The following is a 16,112-nucleotide window of genomic DNA, read 5'->3' as shown; positions in this document are numbered from 1 at the left end:
TTTTTTGCAAAACGGATACAGTATGTGTGTGTGTATATATATATATAGTTCAACAGTGAAAACCATTGCATACTAATCTGTTATGTCAGATATCTTCTTAGCAATGAAAACTGCAATTATTTTGTGTTGTGGTAGATTAGTACAAACATTTGGGAACACACACACACACACACACACACACACACACACACACTACTCAGTTCTTTCAATTTGAGCTCCGTCATTGATTTTCCTACTCGGATAACAAAGAACAGCAGTACATTAATAGATAACTTTTTTATAGACCAAGATAAGTTTAAGGACATAAATGCTTATCCTGTTGAGAATGGTCTTTCAGATCATGGTGCACAGCTAGTTACAGTACGTGGCATAGCTCCATGCAGTATATCAAATCTGACTTTCAAAGCAGTGCATTCAATTAACAATATAAATATTGCAAACTTTAGGGAAAGCCTACAGCAGCTAGACTGGGATGAAGTGTATAAGGAACCCGATGCAAACTTGAAATATAACTTATTTCACGATACATTTTTAAGGGTATTTGAAAATTGTTTTCCCAAGAAAATAGTTAAACATAATTCCAAGAAAACATATAAAAAACCATGGCTAACTAAAGGAATAAGAATATCTTGCAACCGTAAAAGAGAACTGTATCTAACAGCAAGAGGGAGTACTGACCCCGAAATTGTTCAATATTATAAAAAAAATTTGCGGTACTAAGAAAAGTTATTAAAAAGTCCAGAAGCATGTGTATCATGTCTGAGATCAGTAACTCTGATAATAAAATTAAAGCAATTTGGAATATTATTGAAAGGGAAACAGGGCAACCAAGAGCACAGGAAGACTTTGCACAGGAAGACTTTAGTGCCATAAAACTGAATGACAAGTGTACTAACAAACAATCAGAAATTGAAAATATTTTCAATAATCATTTTTTAAATGTTGTGGAGAAAATAGGATCTAGATCTTCACTAGAAGAGGCAAGGCTACTAATAGAAGAGGCCATACCTGTGCAGTTTGAAACAACTGTAATTCCACCAACCTCTCCCTCTGAAATCAGTAAAATAATAAACTCACTGAAAAGTAAAAGCGCTTACAGAATGGATGGCATTTCCAGCAAGGTACTTAAAGCTTGTTCCCCACAGATAAGTAGGATTCTCAGCCACGTATGTAATAGCTCTTTGGAGCAGGGTGTTTTCCCCGATAGACTGAAATATGCCATTGTAAAACCATTGCATAAAAAGGGGGATACGTCGGATGTGAACAACTACCGCCCAATCTCTCTTCTGACAGCTCTATCAAAAATTTTTGAGAAAGTAATGTATTCAAGAGTAGCCTCCCATATTTGTAAAAATAAAGTACTAACAAAATGTCAGTTTGGTTTTCAGAAAGGCTTTTCAACAGAAAATGCTATATACGCTTTCACTGATCAAATATTAAATGCTTTGAATAACTGGACATCACCCATTGGTATTTTTTGTGATCTCTCAAAGGCCTTTGATTGTGTCAATCATGGAATTCTTTTAGATAAGCTAAATCATTATGTTTTGAGGGGGGCAGTGCACAAATGGTTTAATTCATACTTAACTGGAAGAATGCAGAAAGTTGAAATAAGTGGTTCATGTAATGTTAAAACAACAGCTGATTCCTCAAACTGGGGGGCTATCAAGTACGGGGTCCCACAGGGTTCGGTCTTAGGTCCTTTACTGTTCTTGATATACATTAATGACTTACCATTCCACATTGATGAAGATGCAAAGTTAGTTCTTTTTGCTGATGATACAAGTATAGTAATAACATCCAAAAACCAAGAACTAAGTGATGTAATTGTAAATGATGTTTTTCACAAAATTATTCAGTGGTTCTCAGCAAACGGACTCTCTTTAAATTTTGATAAAACACAGTATATACAGTTCCGTACAGTAAATGGCACAACTCCAGTAATAAATATCTGTAGCTAAGGTAGAATTTTCAAAATTTTTAGGTGTGTCCATTGATGAGAGGTTAAACTGGAAGCAACACGTTGATGGTCTGCTGAAACGTCTGAGTTCAGCTACGTATGCTATTAGGGTTATTGCAAATTTTGGTGATAAAAATCTCAGTAAATTAGCTTACTATGCCTACTTTCATTCACTGCTTTCGTATGGCATCATATTCTGGGGTAATTCATCGTTGAGTAGAAAAGTATTCATTGCTCAAAAACGTGTAATCAGAATAATTGCTGGAGCCCACCCACGGTCATCCTGCAGACATCTATTTAAGGATCTAGGGATCCTCACAGTATATATATTCACTTATGAAATTTGTTGTTAATAATCCCGCCCAGTTCAAAAGTAATAGCAGTGTGCATAGCTATAACACCAGGAGAAAGGATGATCTTCACTATGCAGGGTTAAATCTGACTTTGGCACAGAAAGGGGTAAATTATGCTGCCACAAAAGTCTTTGGTCACCTACCAAACAGCATCAAAAGCCTGACAGATAGCCAACTAACTCCCCTCCCCCCCCCCCCCATCTCCCCGCCTTTCTCTCTCTCTCTCTCTCTCTCTCTCTCTCTCTCTCTCTCTCTCTCTCTCTCTCTCTCTCTCTCTCACTCTCGATGATGTGTTTGTGTGGTGTTTGCAAATCATTAATAGGGCTTGCATACACCAAAGATTTCAGGTTTCCCCACAGTCAGATACCAAAAAGTTTGGGAATTGAACTGGCCAATCTACTGGACCTCCACGACCAATCCATTGCTCATTATATGTATGTCTGAGGTGTCATTTTTCAGAGAAGAAAAAGATCTGGTGCTCCATCATGCATAATCCATGTCTCCAGCTGTTGATAGAGTGGTACCTCCTCCAGCAGGACAGTAAAGTAATTTGACAGAATCTGGCTATACCTTACTCCAGTCAACCTGTTTGGTAGTATGTAAGATCCTATTAGTCTGTCACCAATAACTCCCACCCATAAATTAACCAAAGATCGGCACTGATGCCTTGCTTCTTCAACTGTGTGGGGATTTGCATCAGCCCACACATCAGTTACAAAAAAAGACAATCCCATCTCAGATGAAACCAGCCTCGTCTATAAACAGTATCTTCATTGTGTTGGATCATTACCACATCTCTGCAACAGCCATTGGTAGAAGTGCTTTCTGGTAAATTGATCTGGTGTCCAAAGGGCTTGGAAACACTGTACCTGATATGTGTACAACAACTATTCATTCAGATTATCCAAAATAGATAATGACTAACCCTAATAGATGCTGAAATTCCACGTAAGCTAGTTCCAGTATCTTCTTCCACAAGTTGCAAAACTCGCTCCTCCACAACAGTAGATGAATGGTGCACAATCTGCTATTGTTGGAGTTACAGGGCCAGAATCTGCTAGTCATTGGAAAAGACATCTGAATAACTGTGCAGATGGTAACCCTGCGTTATGGATATTTTTCAGCATACAGGATGTGGGCTTGAATGTTGCTTCCATTTGCCAGACCATAACATGTCTGTAATTTCCTGTGTGAAATAATAGGCTTCCATTATTATGGCAAGTGCCAAGATAAAACTACAATGTAAAAACGTTTCACAAACTTATCAAACCCAAAATGATTCCATTAAAACTAATGTATGCACTGCACTTAACTGCAACTGTGAACAGGTTTACAGCAACACCACTAACAGCTGTTCAGCTGTGTAGTGTATGCTGTATCCATGGAGAATAATAAAGGTATATGTCCTTATTTATTTACTGCATTCTCTAGGTAGTTCATAGAGCATTTTAGAGCCCATGTTTACTACATATTTTTGTCTTGTTTTGGTCTATACTACCACCTCTCAAAATATGGAATTCATTTTTCACACACACACACACACACACATACAAATAAGACTGATACAGGATGACCCTTGTTAATTAACACCATAGAATGCAATATGCTGTTAATGGCCACCATTGACACTGATGTAGCGTTGTTCTCAGTTTATCAAACTTAAAGAGGTGCATACCATCTTTGCTTGAGGGATAGCAGCAAAAGCATTATCAGTGTTCTGCTGTAACACTTCCGGTGTGTGAGGATTGTTTGATTACACTCGACCCTTCAATTTGCCTCCCAGGTAAAAATTGTAGGGAGAGAGATCAGGTTATCAAGATGGCCAGGATATTGCACTGCCTCTGCTCACTGTCCTCTCCACTCCTCACCGAACACAACGTGATGGTGTGCTGTTGCTCTGCCTTGCTGATAATATTCATAAAGTTGCTCATTTTCTGTGAGGTGAGACACATGGATTAACATATTGGTGAGAGAATTGTGTTGCAATGTGGACACTAGACAGTGTACACTAACCACCAATCCCGAGATTATGTAGCAGCCCTTCAAAGGATTGATGAGGATTTTCTGATGCTTAGTAGCAATATTCTCAAAGTTCACATACTCTTACAGGTCGATTTAGGTCTCACCTGAATAGATGATAACTGAGGATCCAAAATTCCTGTTTCCACTTCACTCAGAAACCACCCCCTCCCCTGATGCAAAAGTTCATCTGAATACTTTGACTCCTGAACAACAGTAAATCTATAAGACATTTATCCCACTGGGAGACAAGATGATCAAGCATGCGATCATCCAACTGAAACCGATGTGCACATGTCTTTCTTCAGGTTGCCAAAGATATGAAAATGACACAGTGAACGATTTGGGCTGAATGGAGTATGTTGCAGTGTTTCCCAATCAGATCACTGACACATAACCTTCGTCTGATAGGCAGATTGGGACAGCCATTATTGTGCAACAGGGTGATGGCATCCAACAGCATTCCTGGGTATTTTGACATTATGATGCATCACAGATTTTGCAAAGTGTCTTCACAGGACTGCACATTGGTTGTGGTTCAATGTTCGAGGAACTCCAAGAGCAAAGGTCCCCTGCTGTGGAAGGAGCAAGTTGTTCATGACCTTACTAGAACTTGTGTGAACAGCTTCATATTTGTTTGACAGGGGAGATGTAGAATGTTTCCACTGTTGACTTTGCCGTTCACCCTTGGGCTTGAAGTGGTGGCACCAGGTAAGGTTGTAATGACCTCCTTCAACTGCTCATCACATTCCTTGAGCATGGAACCACAATAAAAGCACAGTGCCGTGAAGACATTTTACAGAGTTTGCGATTCACTATAAAGTCAAAACACCCTTGAATGCAGTCGAATGGCATAATCCTGTTGCGTGCTAACGCCTGTCCCCACACTGCCAATCAAGCAAAGGCTGCACTTCAGTGATTTGATTGGGAAACACTGCAACCTCCTCCACATAGCCCAGATTATTCACTGTGTGATTTTAACACCTTTGGCGACCTGAAGAAAGACATGCATGGATGTTGGTTTCAGCTGGATGAGGAAGTGTAAGAGTGCATGCGGTTGTGGATCTGTCAGCAGCTGACCGTGTTCTCTGAAACAGTAATTGATACTCCCATCTCGTAGAGGGATAAATGTCTTAATGTGTGTAGTGATTACTTTTAAATTGAATCATTCCATGGTCCTGTTGTGGCAGGTGTTCAGTTTGCAATTGACTGCACCTCCCCTCATAGTATTAGGTGGGAGGTTCCAGATAATCCCTATAGTGTAGCAAGTGCTCAAGCTCCTTGAGTCATGCTGTAGATAGTGTTTGGAAACTTTTTAATGGCTGTTCCAGAGGTGAACAGTTCTTCTATTCCCATTCATGTGTCCAGCCAATTTAGTGAAGTCATACCTATACAAAACGTTGCAGTATACACAAGTTAGTTGATAAAAATATGCATGGTTTCTTTGCATTTGATACCAGTGGTGGGGCTGGAGTAGGAGGTGATGGTTGGGTACATGGGAAACGTTTTGCAGCAGGGACTGTTGCACAGGTAGATACCTGAGTTTAGGATAACAGTTGACTACGGTGTTTCAGAGGATAGGAGGGGACAGCGGATGACAGAGGGTGGTATGCAGAGGATATCAGAGAGGAGAGGGGGTTGGCGGAGGAAGTTTTGAGGGATTCAATCCCCCCCCCCCCGAGGGTGAGAGGAGACCACTGTTCAGGAGAGGAGTTTGTCAATAAAATCTGAGTGGTTGTTGCGTGATAGAGAAGCCTACGAGAGGTTACTGGAGTAGGCATCTGCGGCAAAACGTGTACCTTCCACCACACCAAATCACTCGGTAACTATAGTAAGAACCTCTCACAGGCTTTCTGGTCTTGCAATTTCCCCCACACATCTCCTGGCCAGTGTCCATGCCTCAATATTTTACTCCAACAAGGTGATAACTTTATTTTTAAAAAGTCCTAAAATCCTCCCCACATCACCCACTGTCACTTTCCATTGTCCTCCTAAACTCTGTAACACTCTCATCAAATCTTATAATCTTCCCAAATAATTATCCCTATGACAATTTTTCTATCTGTGCAATTGTACCTGCTAAAAGCCTTCTCCATCCATCCAACCACCCACTACTACCTACTTCAGCTCCATTACTGTACGTAAATCCTAAAATATCAAATTCAAAACAATTTGCAAAACTACACAAGTTGTTTTATCAACCAACTTGGGCCCACTACACAGCACTACATAGACATGACCACCACAAACTCGGTTAAGCACGTGAATGATCATAGAACAACTGTCCACCTTTGGGAGAATCGGTATTTAATTTCAGAACATAATCTACAGTATGACTCAAGCGAAATGAGTACTTGCTACAACACCTAGGCTGTTTGGATATCACATTAATGGCCTTTCCATGCTATTCCTCCACAATTATCTCTTTCGCTTTTAAAAAAATTAAATATGAGAACATAACTTTGTAGCCAGATATATCACCATTCCTTCCTCGATCTTGCCATCTCTCCTGTAACAGTTCTGTTCAGAAACCCAATTATCTTCGACCTCAAAATAATGCAAAAGTTCCTTACAGGCACTGACATGACTCTGAATTCAGCAATCACCTTATATGACACGGACGTTGTGGACACTTTATTCAATCACTGCTGCGTCATGGACAGTATTGTGTGCTGAATCAACAGTAATACAAAAAACAGTAACTATTTTGTGTACAGCAATACATCTGTTTCCCTACACAACATCTTTCATTGCAGAATGTCTTCATTTGTCACTATATGGTGTGTGTTGCCCAGGTGCAGAATGTCTTCCTCAGAAGTTCTTTTAAATTTTCTACACACACACACACACACACACACACACACACACACACACACACCTGTTGCATATTCTTTTATGAAGTAGATCATACTATTGAGAAGTTGCTAGTAGAGAGAAGTAGATTGCAAACAATTTTTTGTACAATAGATTACCCACTTAATATATTATTATACAAAATCTCACTTCTCCCCTATGTAAGTGCACACACTTTTTCGGTAAGTTGTCCTGCGGATTTAATTTGGCACATTACTCAGTTTCTCATCTTTTTGTTGGAATCTCAACAATATTATGAGAAGGATAGGTTGCTACTCACCATCAAGATGATACGTTGACTTGCAGGCAGGCATGATGAAAAAACTGTTACATATAAGCTTTTGACCAAAGTCTTCTTCTGAAAAGAAAGAAGAAGAAAAAAAAAGAAGGAAAAAAAAAACACACACACACACGACTGCTACCTCTGCCCACTCAGGCCAGACTGCAACATAAACACATTGAATGTGAGCAACAGTCTCGAGTGGGGTGGGGAAGGGGGAGGGACAGTGGAGTATGGGTGGAGGAAGAGGAATCAATGTTGCCTGGCAGAGCATGCAGGGACTACAGGTGGCAGGACAGGGCTGACAGGCACAGTGTCAGGAGGTTGTGGGGGAGGGACAGGAGGGGGAAAACGTAGAGCAAAAACGAGAGGTGCAGGAAGGGAAAAGACAAGTGGGTGCACCAGATAGAGTAGCGCACAATGGTGGTGAGGGGAGGCAAATTGTGACAGGGTGACAGGACAGAGTGGTCAAAAACAGTTGGGGGGCGGGGGGGTGGTAGGGTGGTATAAGGACAGTAGGTTACCGTAGATTGAGACTGGGATGGTTTCAGGTGTGGAGAACGTATCTTAAGGATAACCGCCATCTGCACAGTTCAGAAAAGCTGGTCGTTAAGGGAAGCATCCAGATGGCCAGGCTTGTAAAGCAGCCATTGAAATCATTATTAATTAGCTCTTTTTGTTTTAAATTATTTTTATAGAAAATCTTCAATTTTTTAATGACTTTGAATTAACTACACTGTGAAAACTGCTGTCAGTTGATCCAGAAGGTATAAAATTTACTAGAGTATCAGTTCGTGTATTTTTAAAGAACTACTTAATATCATAACTTCATACTGCATGCATAAAGGTGTTAATATCTGTAAAGTATTTGTGTTTTAATATAGTTTCATTCTTTTTATAATTAAATCTGCATTAAGTGTAAAATTTAATGCCAGTGATAGTCATTAGTAATTAACAAATTATATTTTTTAATGCTCACTCAAATGAAATTAGTGTTGTGTTGCTAAGTTAGCATTAATGGGTGTGGTGAAATATGTAGGTTATATAAGTATAGCATGAATAACTAGTGGTATGCAATATTTTGGTTAGCTAATTTGTTCTCATTGTGGCAACTTGTAAGCCCCATCATATGTTTATATATTTCATTCCAAGCATGTCTGCTGCAGTAACACTGAAAAGTTTAAGATCTCAGTTACTATTGTATCTACCACATTAATGTGAGGCTGTTCACATATTAGTGTGTTTTTTTTAAAAAATCCTGGAAACCAGTAGTTCACTGCATTTTCCTATCACTTCACACTTTAAATCTTCACTACTTACTAGGGTTCTTGAATAGTGCAGTGATCAGCTCAATAATATACTTTGACATAAGCATTCCACAAAGTAATATAACAATTTGTCATGTTTTTATAAATGTGTTACTTCTCCATGTAACTCATAGTATATAGTTTTTGCTTCTCATCCCATTCCCCCAGCTTGATTTTTTTGTTTTTTGTGTTGTCCTGCCCTCAGTAGCCGTTGTTGAGCCTTCTCTGGCCGATGAGCAGCGTGCTACCAACACTCTTGAGGTTAGATATCTTTTTAGTTCACACTAACAAATCAGTAACATATTTTCTCTCCCTCTGACTCGCTGTTTCTTCACAGTATTAACATTACATTGACCATAGCTTATATTGTGAAAGGCTTACATGAGGGTGTTTTTGTCTTATTTTGAGCAAACTACAGTGGTGTAGGTGTTTGCTGTTGGGCTTTAACAAAATGCTTACAGATAACAAACTTAAATAATTTTATAATTATTTTTCAGTATGAAAGCAGTGAACAGTTGATCTAAGCCATTATTCATAACAAGAATTATTAACAATACTTTGTCCATTTACTAATACTTTATAGTGTCTTGTATTATAGCATGCATCTTAGCCTCTTGAACAATGAATAGAAGGGTTTTGTAATGTAGATATGTGTGACTGTCTGCTCTCCTTATAATTTTTTGATACTGTAAAAAGTGGAGAATTGTGTGTGTACTGAGAGATTTTGTTCACTTAAAGCATTGTCACCTGAAAGTGGAAGAACATACGTACAAATATATTCCTCACTCTTGTTCCCCTAATAAAAGTCAAGAACTTACTATGGCCAGCTAATATTCAGAAAAATTCTTGCATATATCACTGTTGGTAACATATTCACTGTGGGCGATTCTGCCACAGTGCTGATATTTAAAATTTATCCTTCAGTCTCAGTTCCACATTTATTTTCATGGTGCACTGGCTATAAAAATAAATGTGCAACTGAGGTTGTGAAATAAATTTTAAATTTACATGTATCCGTTAGGTTACACCTAAACATCTGTAAATTATTAAGTATTTAATCGTACCAAGCACTTTATTCAAGCAATTTTTATTAACAGTCATACTGTTTTCCTGCAAGGTCAATCTGCAGTTGTGTAGGCAGAAGAAGGGAGAGCACATCTAACAAGGGAACATCCCCATCGCACCCCCCTCAGATTTAGTTATAAGTTGGCACAGTGGATAGGCCTTGAAAAACTGAACATAGATCAATCTAGAAAACAGGAAGAAGTTGTGTGGAACTATGAAAAAATAAGCAAAATATACAAACTGGGTTGTCCATGTGTAACATAGGCAATATTAAGGGCAATGTGATGCGAGGAGCGCCGTGGTCCCGTGGATAGCGTGAACAGCTGCGGAACGAGAGGTCCTTGGTTCAAATCTGCCCTCGACTGAAAATTTTGCTTTCTTTATTTTCGCAAAGTTATGATCTGTCCGTTCGTTCATTGACGTCTCTGTTCACTGTAATAAGTTTAGTGTCTGTGTTTTGTGACCGCACCGCAAAACCGTGTGATTAGCTACGAAAGGACGTGCCTCTCCAATGGGAACCGAAAACATTTGATCGCAAGGTCATAGGTCAACCGATTCCTCCACAGGAAAACACGTCTGATATTTTGTATACGACACTGGTGACAGCATGTGCGTCACATGACAGGAATATGTTGTCGACCCACCTAACTAGTACACTTGGCGAATGGGTGAAAAGATTCTTCTACCTTGCCCGATTTAGGTTTTCTTGTGGATGTAATAATCACTCCAAAAAAAGTGATGAAAACATAAGAGTTTTTCACATAAACTGAAAATAAAAAGTTAAAATTTTCAGTCGAGGGAAGATTTGAACTGAAGACCTCTCGTTCTGCAGCTGTTCACACTAACCACGGGACCGCGGCGCTCCTCGTCTCATACTGCCCTTAATATTGCCTATATTACACATGGACGACCCAGTTTGTATATTTTGCTTATTTTTTCATAGTTCCACACAACTTCTTCCTGTTTTCTCGATCGATCTGTGTTCAGTTTTTCAAGGCCTATCCACTGTGCCAACTTATAACTAAATCTGAGGGGGGTGCGATGGGGATGTTCCCTTGTAAGTAAGGTATGGAGAATCCAGGATGGAATGTAACAATATTATGAAAAGGATAGTTGTTACTCACCATGTAGCAGTGATGCTGAGTCACAGATAGGCACAACAAAAAGACTCTCACAAAGTGAGCTTTCAGCCAACAAGGCCTTTGTCAAAAATAGACATCTCATACATGATCACAGTCTCTGGCAGCTGAAGCCAGACTACGAGCAGCAACGCATGATGGGTGGGGGTAAGGAGGAAGCTGGGGTGGGGATGGGGAGGGTTGGCAAAGTAGGGGTGGGAGATGGTAAAATGCTGCTGTGGGAGCATGCAGGAATGAGGTGGAGAGGGTAGGGCAGCTGTGTGCAGTCGTAAAGTTAGGCAGAGGGTGGGGGAGAGAGGGAGGGTAGCAGAAAAGGAGAGAAGTAAAAAGACTGGGTGTGTTGGAATAGAGGGCTGTGTAGTGCTGGAATGGGACCAGGGAAGAGGCTAGATGGGTAAGGGCAATGACTAACAAAGACTGAGGCCATGAGTGTTATGGGAACATGGGATACACTGCAGGGAGGGTTCCCATCTGTGCAATTCAGAAAGGCTGGTGTTGGTGAGAAGGATCCAGATGGCACAGGCTTTGAAGCAGTCACTGAAATGAAGAACATCATGTTGGGTGGCGTGCTCAGCGACAGGGTGGTCCAGTTGTTTCTTGGCCACAGTTTGGCGGTGGCCATTTATGTGTACAGACAGGAGCACTTCACCATCCCCCACCCCTACCCTTCTGTCCCTCCCCCTCTCTGCTGCAGCCTCCTCATTACCTGCACCCAGTTTATCAGGCACTGTTCCTCGTGGTGTGGCTTCAGCTGCCAGAGACTGTGGTCTTGTGTGTGAGTTGTGTTTGCACGCGCGCGCGTGTGCGTGTTTCTATTTTTGACAAAGGCATTGTTGGCCAAAAGCTCATTTTGTGACAGTCTTCTGGTTGTGCCTGGCTGCAACTCGGCATCTTGATTATATAGTGAGTAGTAACTATCCTTTTCATAATATTTTTAAGGTATGGAGAAGATATAAAGATCTAAACTCTTGGAATACTAGTGGAACCATGTGTGGAGGAATATGTCATGAACAATACATCCTTCACTAGATGAGAACACATGTTCTAGATCTTCAGAGTGTTTGCCCCTTGGAACTGTACTGCACAGTTTGCAGAAATAATTGGACGCAATACACGCATACTTGACTTCGATCGTCAGCTTGGGCTGCTAGCAGCTACCTTTTAAATAGCTGTAATATTTTGTTTGTGAATATTAATGTGTTTGTAGACAAATTTCTGTAACATAATAAGCTGCTGTTGTAATGATCCATTAGAGAGTAGCCGGCCGCTGGTGGCCGAGCGGTTCTGGCGCTACAGTCTGGAACCGCGCGACCGCTACGGTCGCAGGTTCGAATCCTGCCTCGGGCATGGATGTGTGTGTTGTCCTTAGGTTAGTTAGGTTTAAGTAGTTCTAAGTTCTAGGGGACTTATGACCTCAGCAGTTGAGTCCCATAGTGCTCAGAGCCATTTGAACCATTAGAGAGTGTTTATTTGCATTAAATGTTTGGGCAACATGATTTGATTACAGGTGAACAAAATTATGTGCAGGTAAATTCAGTTTTCATATTCTGTATTTCTAATAACTGTTAATGCATTGTGATAGTTTGAGATATCCTGTCTGTGGAACATGTGTGAAAGTACATTTAAGTGTGTGTTAATCGGGACTTAGAGCAATGACTGTTACTGAACTTGTGAATCTGTGATTCTTCTTTCACTGTCATGATGTTTTGTTGGCTCCACAAATTCAGACATGAAACAAAATATCAGAATGATGAAAATCAGTCTTGATGTACAGAAAATGTGGCTCCAGAAGTAGCAATTACAAAAGAACCTGTATTTCCTGTTCAGACAATATTTGATAGAAGACACATTGCTTCTACAAACACATTGAGATTATTCTTAAGATAAAATCTGCAGACATCTGTTAGTTCTTTTTAAAGAATCTTCATTTCTGATGTACTTGTAATTGGAGTGTAACCCAGCATATTCATCAGAATAGAAGACTCTGCAATTGCAAGTCGGTCAACAGTTTTTGTCAGGTTTAATTCCAGTAAGTAAAGGAGCATTTCATAGCATAAATATCTTGTAAGATAGTGCAGTCTTTGATATTGACAACATCCCTTTGCTTTTATTCTTAAGAATTTGGTTTGTGCAGTTACGAAAGTGAACTAGCTTAAAATCGTAATCTCCTGACCATTCTGCAATTGGGTGCCATTGATGCACAGCTTACCATAGATATTAATGAGCACATAAAAATGTTAATTGTTTTGTGCCCATTTTTAAATCTCCACCATCAATGCCAATGAAGTAAGTTCAACCCCACAACCCAAAAAAATTGAACAAAGGCTACCAGGCTATGTGACATTAGCTTTGTCTGATGAATACCATGATCATTATACAGAAGCTATGGAATATTAAGTCTATCTGATGAAAATGTAAAACTACTCTAACCGCCTCCTACCGCGACAATTTCCTTGATAATTGTTGAAAAGAAAAACAAAAACCTCACCAGTTAAATTAAATTGTTTGCATGCTGTAGTGGAATATTATTTGAGCTTGGGACATGACTGGATGGACTAAATCCATATATGGAAAACATGTCTTCATTTTCAAGTGGAACTGAGCTAAAAGTGTAATCATTATTCTCAACCTCAGATATTCAAACATTCGCTGTTCTGGATATACATGGTGACAATATGTAAAAATTATATGCGATGAGAAGCTATAGTCTAGATGAAAATTTCTCTGGAGACAAATGGCCAAATTATTAAGGATCTCTTAAAGCATCTCATGAGAAAGTGAATAATGGAGAATTTTGAGACCTTACGTAATAGGTCACACATGCAATGGAGGAAATTGCTTCTCAAGTAGCAGACATGAGTAGACCTGGTACTTAATTACATGCCATGTTCAGACTGAGGAAGGAAAAGGCCACAATGAGCACAAAAGGAAACATTTGTGCCACAAGAGAGAGAAATGAAATGGTGGTACAGAATAATTCGTAAATATCTTCAGGGTTTTAAAAGATGACTGCATGATAATTACAATACATACAGAAAAAAACCCATACATCAGTTGATAGAACATCTCTCCAAGTTACAATTCATAATACAGGCTGCGGTGTAGTTGGACTGGTAGGGGGAAGGCTTGTCACAACATGGAGATAAATCATCTGTTCTGTATTGTTGCATCAAATTATTTCGTACCTGCAGATAAACAACCCAGTGAACAAATTTTCAGAGTAGGGTGCTGTTGTGCCTTTTTGGGCAATTCATATCAGTGGCTTCAGCAAATACCACACACGTATTGATGTTTTTCTTGTCATAAACATTCCCCTTATTAAGCCCCTGTAATGTAAGTTAAAAACTTGACATGATTCTTCAAATGGCTCTAAGCACTATGGGACTTAACATCTAAGGTCATCAGTCCCCTGGACTTAGAACTACTTAAACCTAATGACATCACACACGCCCATGTCCGAGGCAGGATTCGAACCTGCGACCGCAGCAGCGGCGCGGTTCCAGACTGAAGCGCCTATAACTGTTCGGTCACAACATCCGGCCGTGATTCTTCACCCCAATGATATGTGATATGTGTGTTTTGTATATGTCTTGTAGTTTGTGTGCTGTCTGTTTTCTGAACACCCAAGAGGTATACTGTTCGTTTACTATGAAAGCGTTATTTTAATGCCCCAGAAATAATCTCACTTATAATGATAGAGCAAAAAAGCTGTCAACAACATAAGTATATAGTAGTGAAATCTCAAATTCCTCATTTGGATTTGCAGCTCCTTGTGTTTGCCTTATTTGCAGTAAAATTGTAGGATGTAAGGTCTGCCGGTTATGCAAGACACCATTTTTTCCAAGTACCCAAACATATTTCAGCACCACTGTGGTTTTCCGTTTTATGTAATCTTTACACTTGGTGTGCATGATTTTTCATTACTTGTTTTTTTGTGGCAAGCTCTTTTATTCTCAGCATCATGGTGAGGTGTCATGATTCACATGTAAATACAACACGTATTATCACTAATAAGGTCGTAAAAGCACTTTGCACTTCATCAAAACACAGTGTAATTGGGGCTGTTGTGTGTACCAGCCGAGTCAGTGTGATATTTATGTGTGCATCACGACACCTCACCATGATGCTGAGAATAATACGGCTTGCCACGCGAAAACATGACAAGGTACCTGTAATAAATAATACACAAGTGGTTGTGAAAAATTATGCAGACCAAGTGTAAAGATTAAATAAAACGGAAACCCACTGATGATGGCACAGTGGTGCTGGAACATGTTTGGGTAATTGGAAAAAACTGTGTTTTGCATAACTGGTGGGCCTCACATCCTACAACCCTACAATTCTAAAATTCCTGCCGGGTTGTGTACATTACATACCTACCTGACAAGAATTCCTAAGAAGTTTCGGTCACACATAAGGTTTATATATGGACCAAAGACACCCACACAGTTTCCTGACAAATCTAACTGGAACAAAATAAAAAGAAACACAGACATGGATTAAATTGTGCAAGGAAGAGGGTACAAATGGGTCCTCCTTCAAATTGTGTCATTAGTAAAGAAATGATAGGCACTGAGATAAGTGACTGAGGAATAGAAAACTAAAAATCAGTCACATTGTAAAAGCAATGTAACATGGTGGAATACATGTGTTATTCTGTATAATTATGTGAAAGAATTTACTTCTCTTGTAGCAGCAGTATATCACCCTAGGTTAATGGAACAATGAAGCATTCCAAGTGATTGGAAAAAGGTGCATGTAATTCTCAAATTCAAGAACAGTCATCAGAAGTGCCTAACTAGAGGCCTCTTGCTGATATTAGCCTGTTCTAGAATTATGGAACACACAACATGTGACCAGAAAGCATTCAATACAGCACCACACTGTTGTCAAGCAAACAAAATGATCTTTCAGAATGTCAAACTATGTGATTTGACTGTGGGCTTCTTAGCAGATAGAACTCAGAAAATCATACTTAAAGATGATTTTAAAGCCATACTTAATTATGAAAATCATTTTTGCAAAAGTAGAATCATGTGTACTCATCAGGAGTGTTGTGTGACCATTACAATACACATATAAATGATCGGATGAATAACATCAGATATTTTGCGAGTATGTTTGTGAATGAAGCTA

General features: G+C 39.5%; 1 protein-coding gene across 7 annotated transcripts in view; it reads left to right on the top strand.

Moving 5' to 3' along the window:
• Positions 1-16,112, top strand: part of LOC126235704 (lethal(2) giant larvae protein homolog 1) — a 337,149-nt gene that overhangs the window by 302,727 nt on the left and 18,310 nt on the right. For 4 of the 7 annotated variants that reach the window (XR_007544801.1, XM_049944460.1, XM_049944459.1 and 1 more), the window contains one exon: positions 8,978-9,033. The exons of the other annotated variants lie outside the window; for them this stretch is intronic. Coding sequence is in view for 3 of the 4 variants with exons in the window: in XM_049944460.1 (XP_049800417.1) it covers positions 8,978-9,033 (56 nt within the window). In the remaining variant the exon portion in view is untranslated. The remainder of the gene's footprint in view (positions 1-8,977; positions 9,034-16,112) is intronic. 7 annotated transcript variants of the gene reach the window in all.

This window comes from Schistocerca nitens, chromosome 2 (genome assembly GCF_023898315.1).
Source record: "Schistocerca nitens isolate TAMUIC-IGC-003100 chromosome 2, iqSchNite1.1, whole genome shotgun sequence".
In the NCBI taxonomy this organism is placed as follows: Eukaryota; Metazoa; Arthropoda; class Insecta; order Orthoptera; family Acrididae; genus Schistocerca; species Schistocerca nitens.
This window is presented reverse-complemented; position numbering and strand designations above follow the sequence as displayed.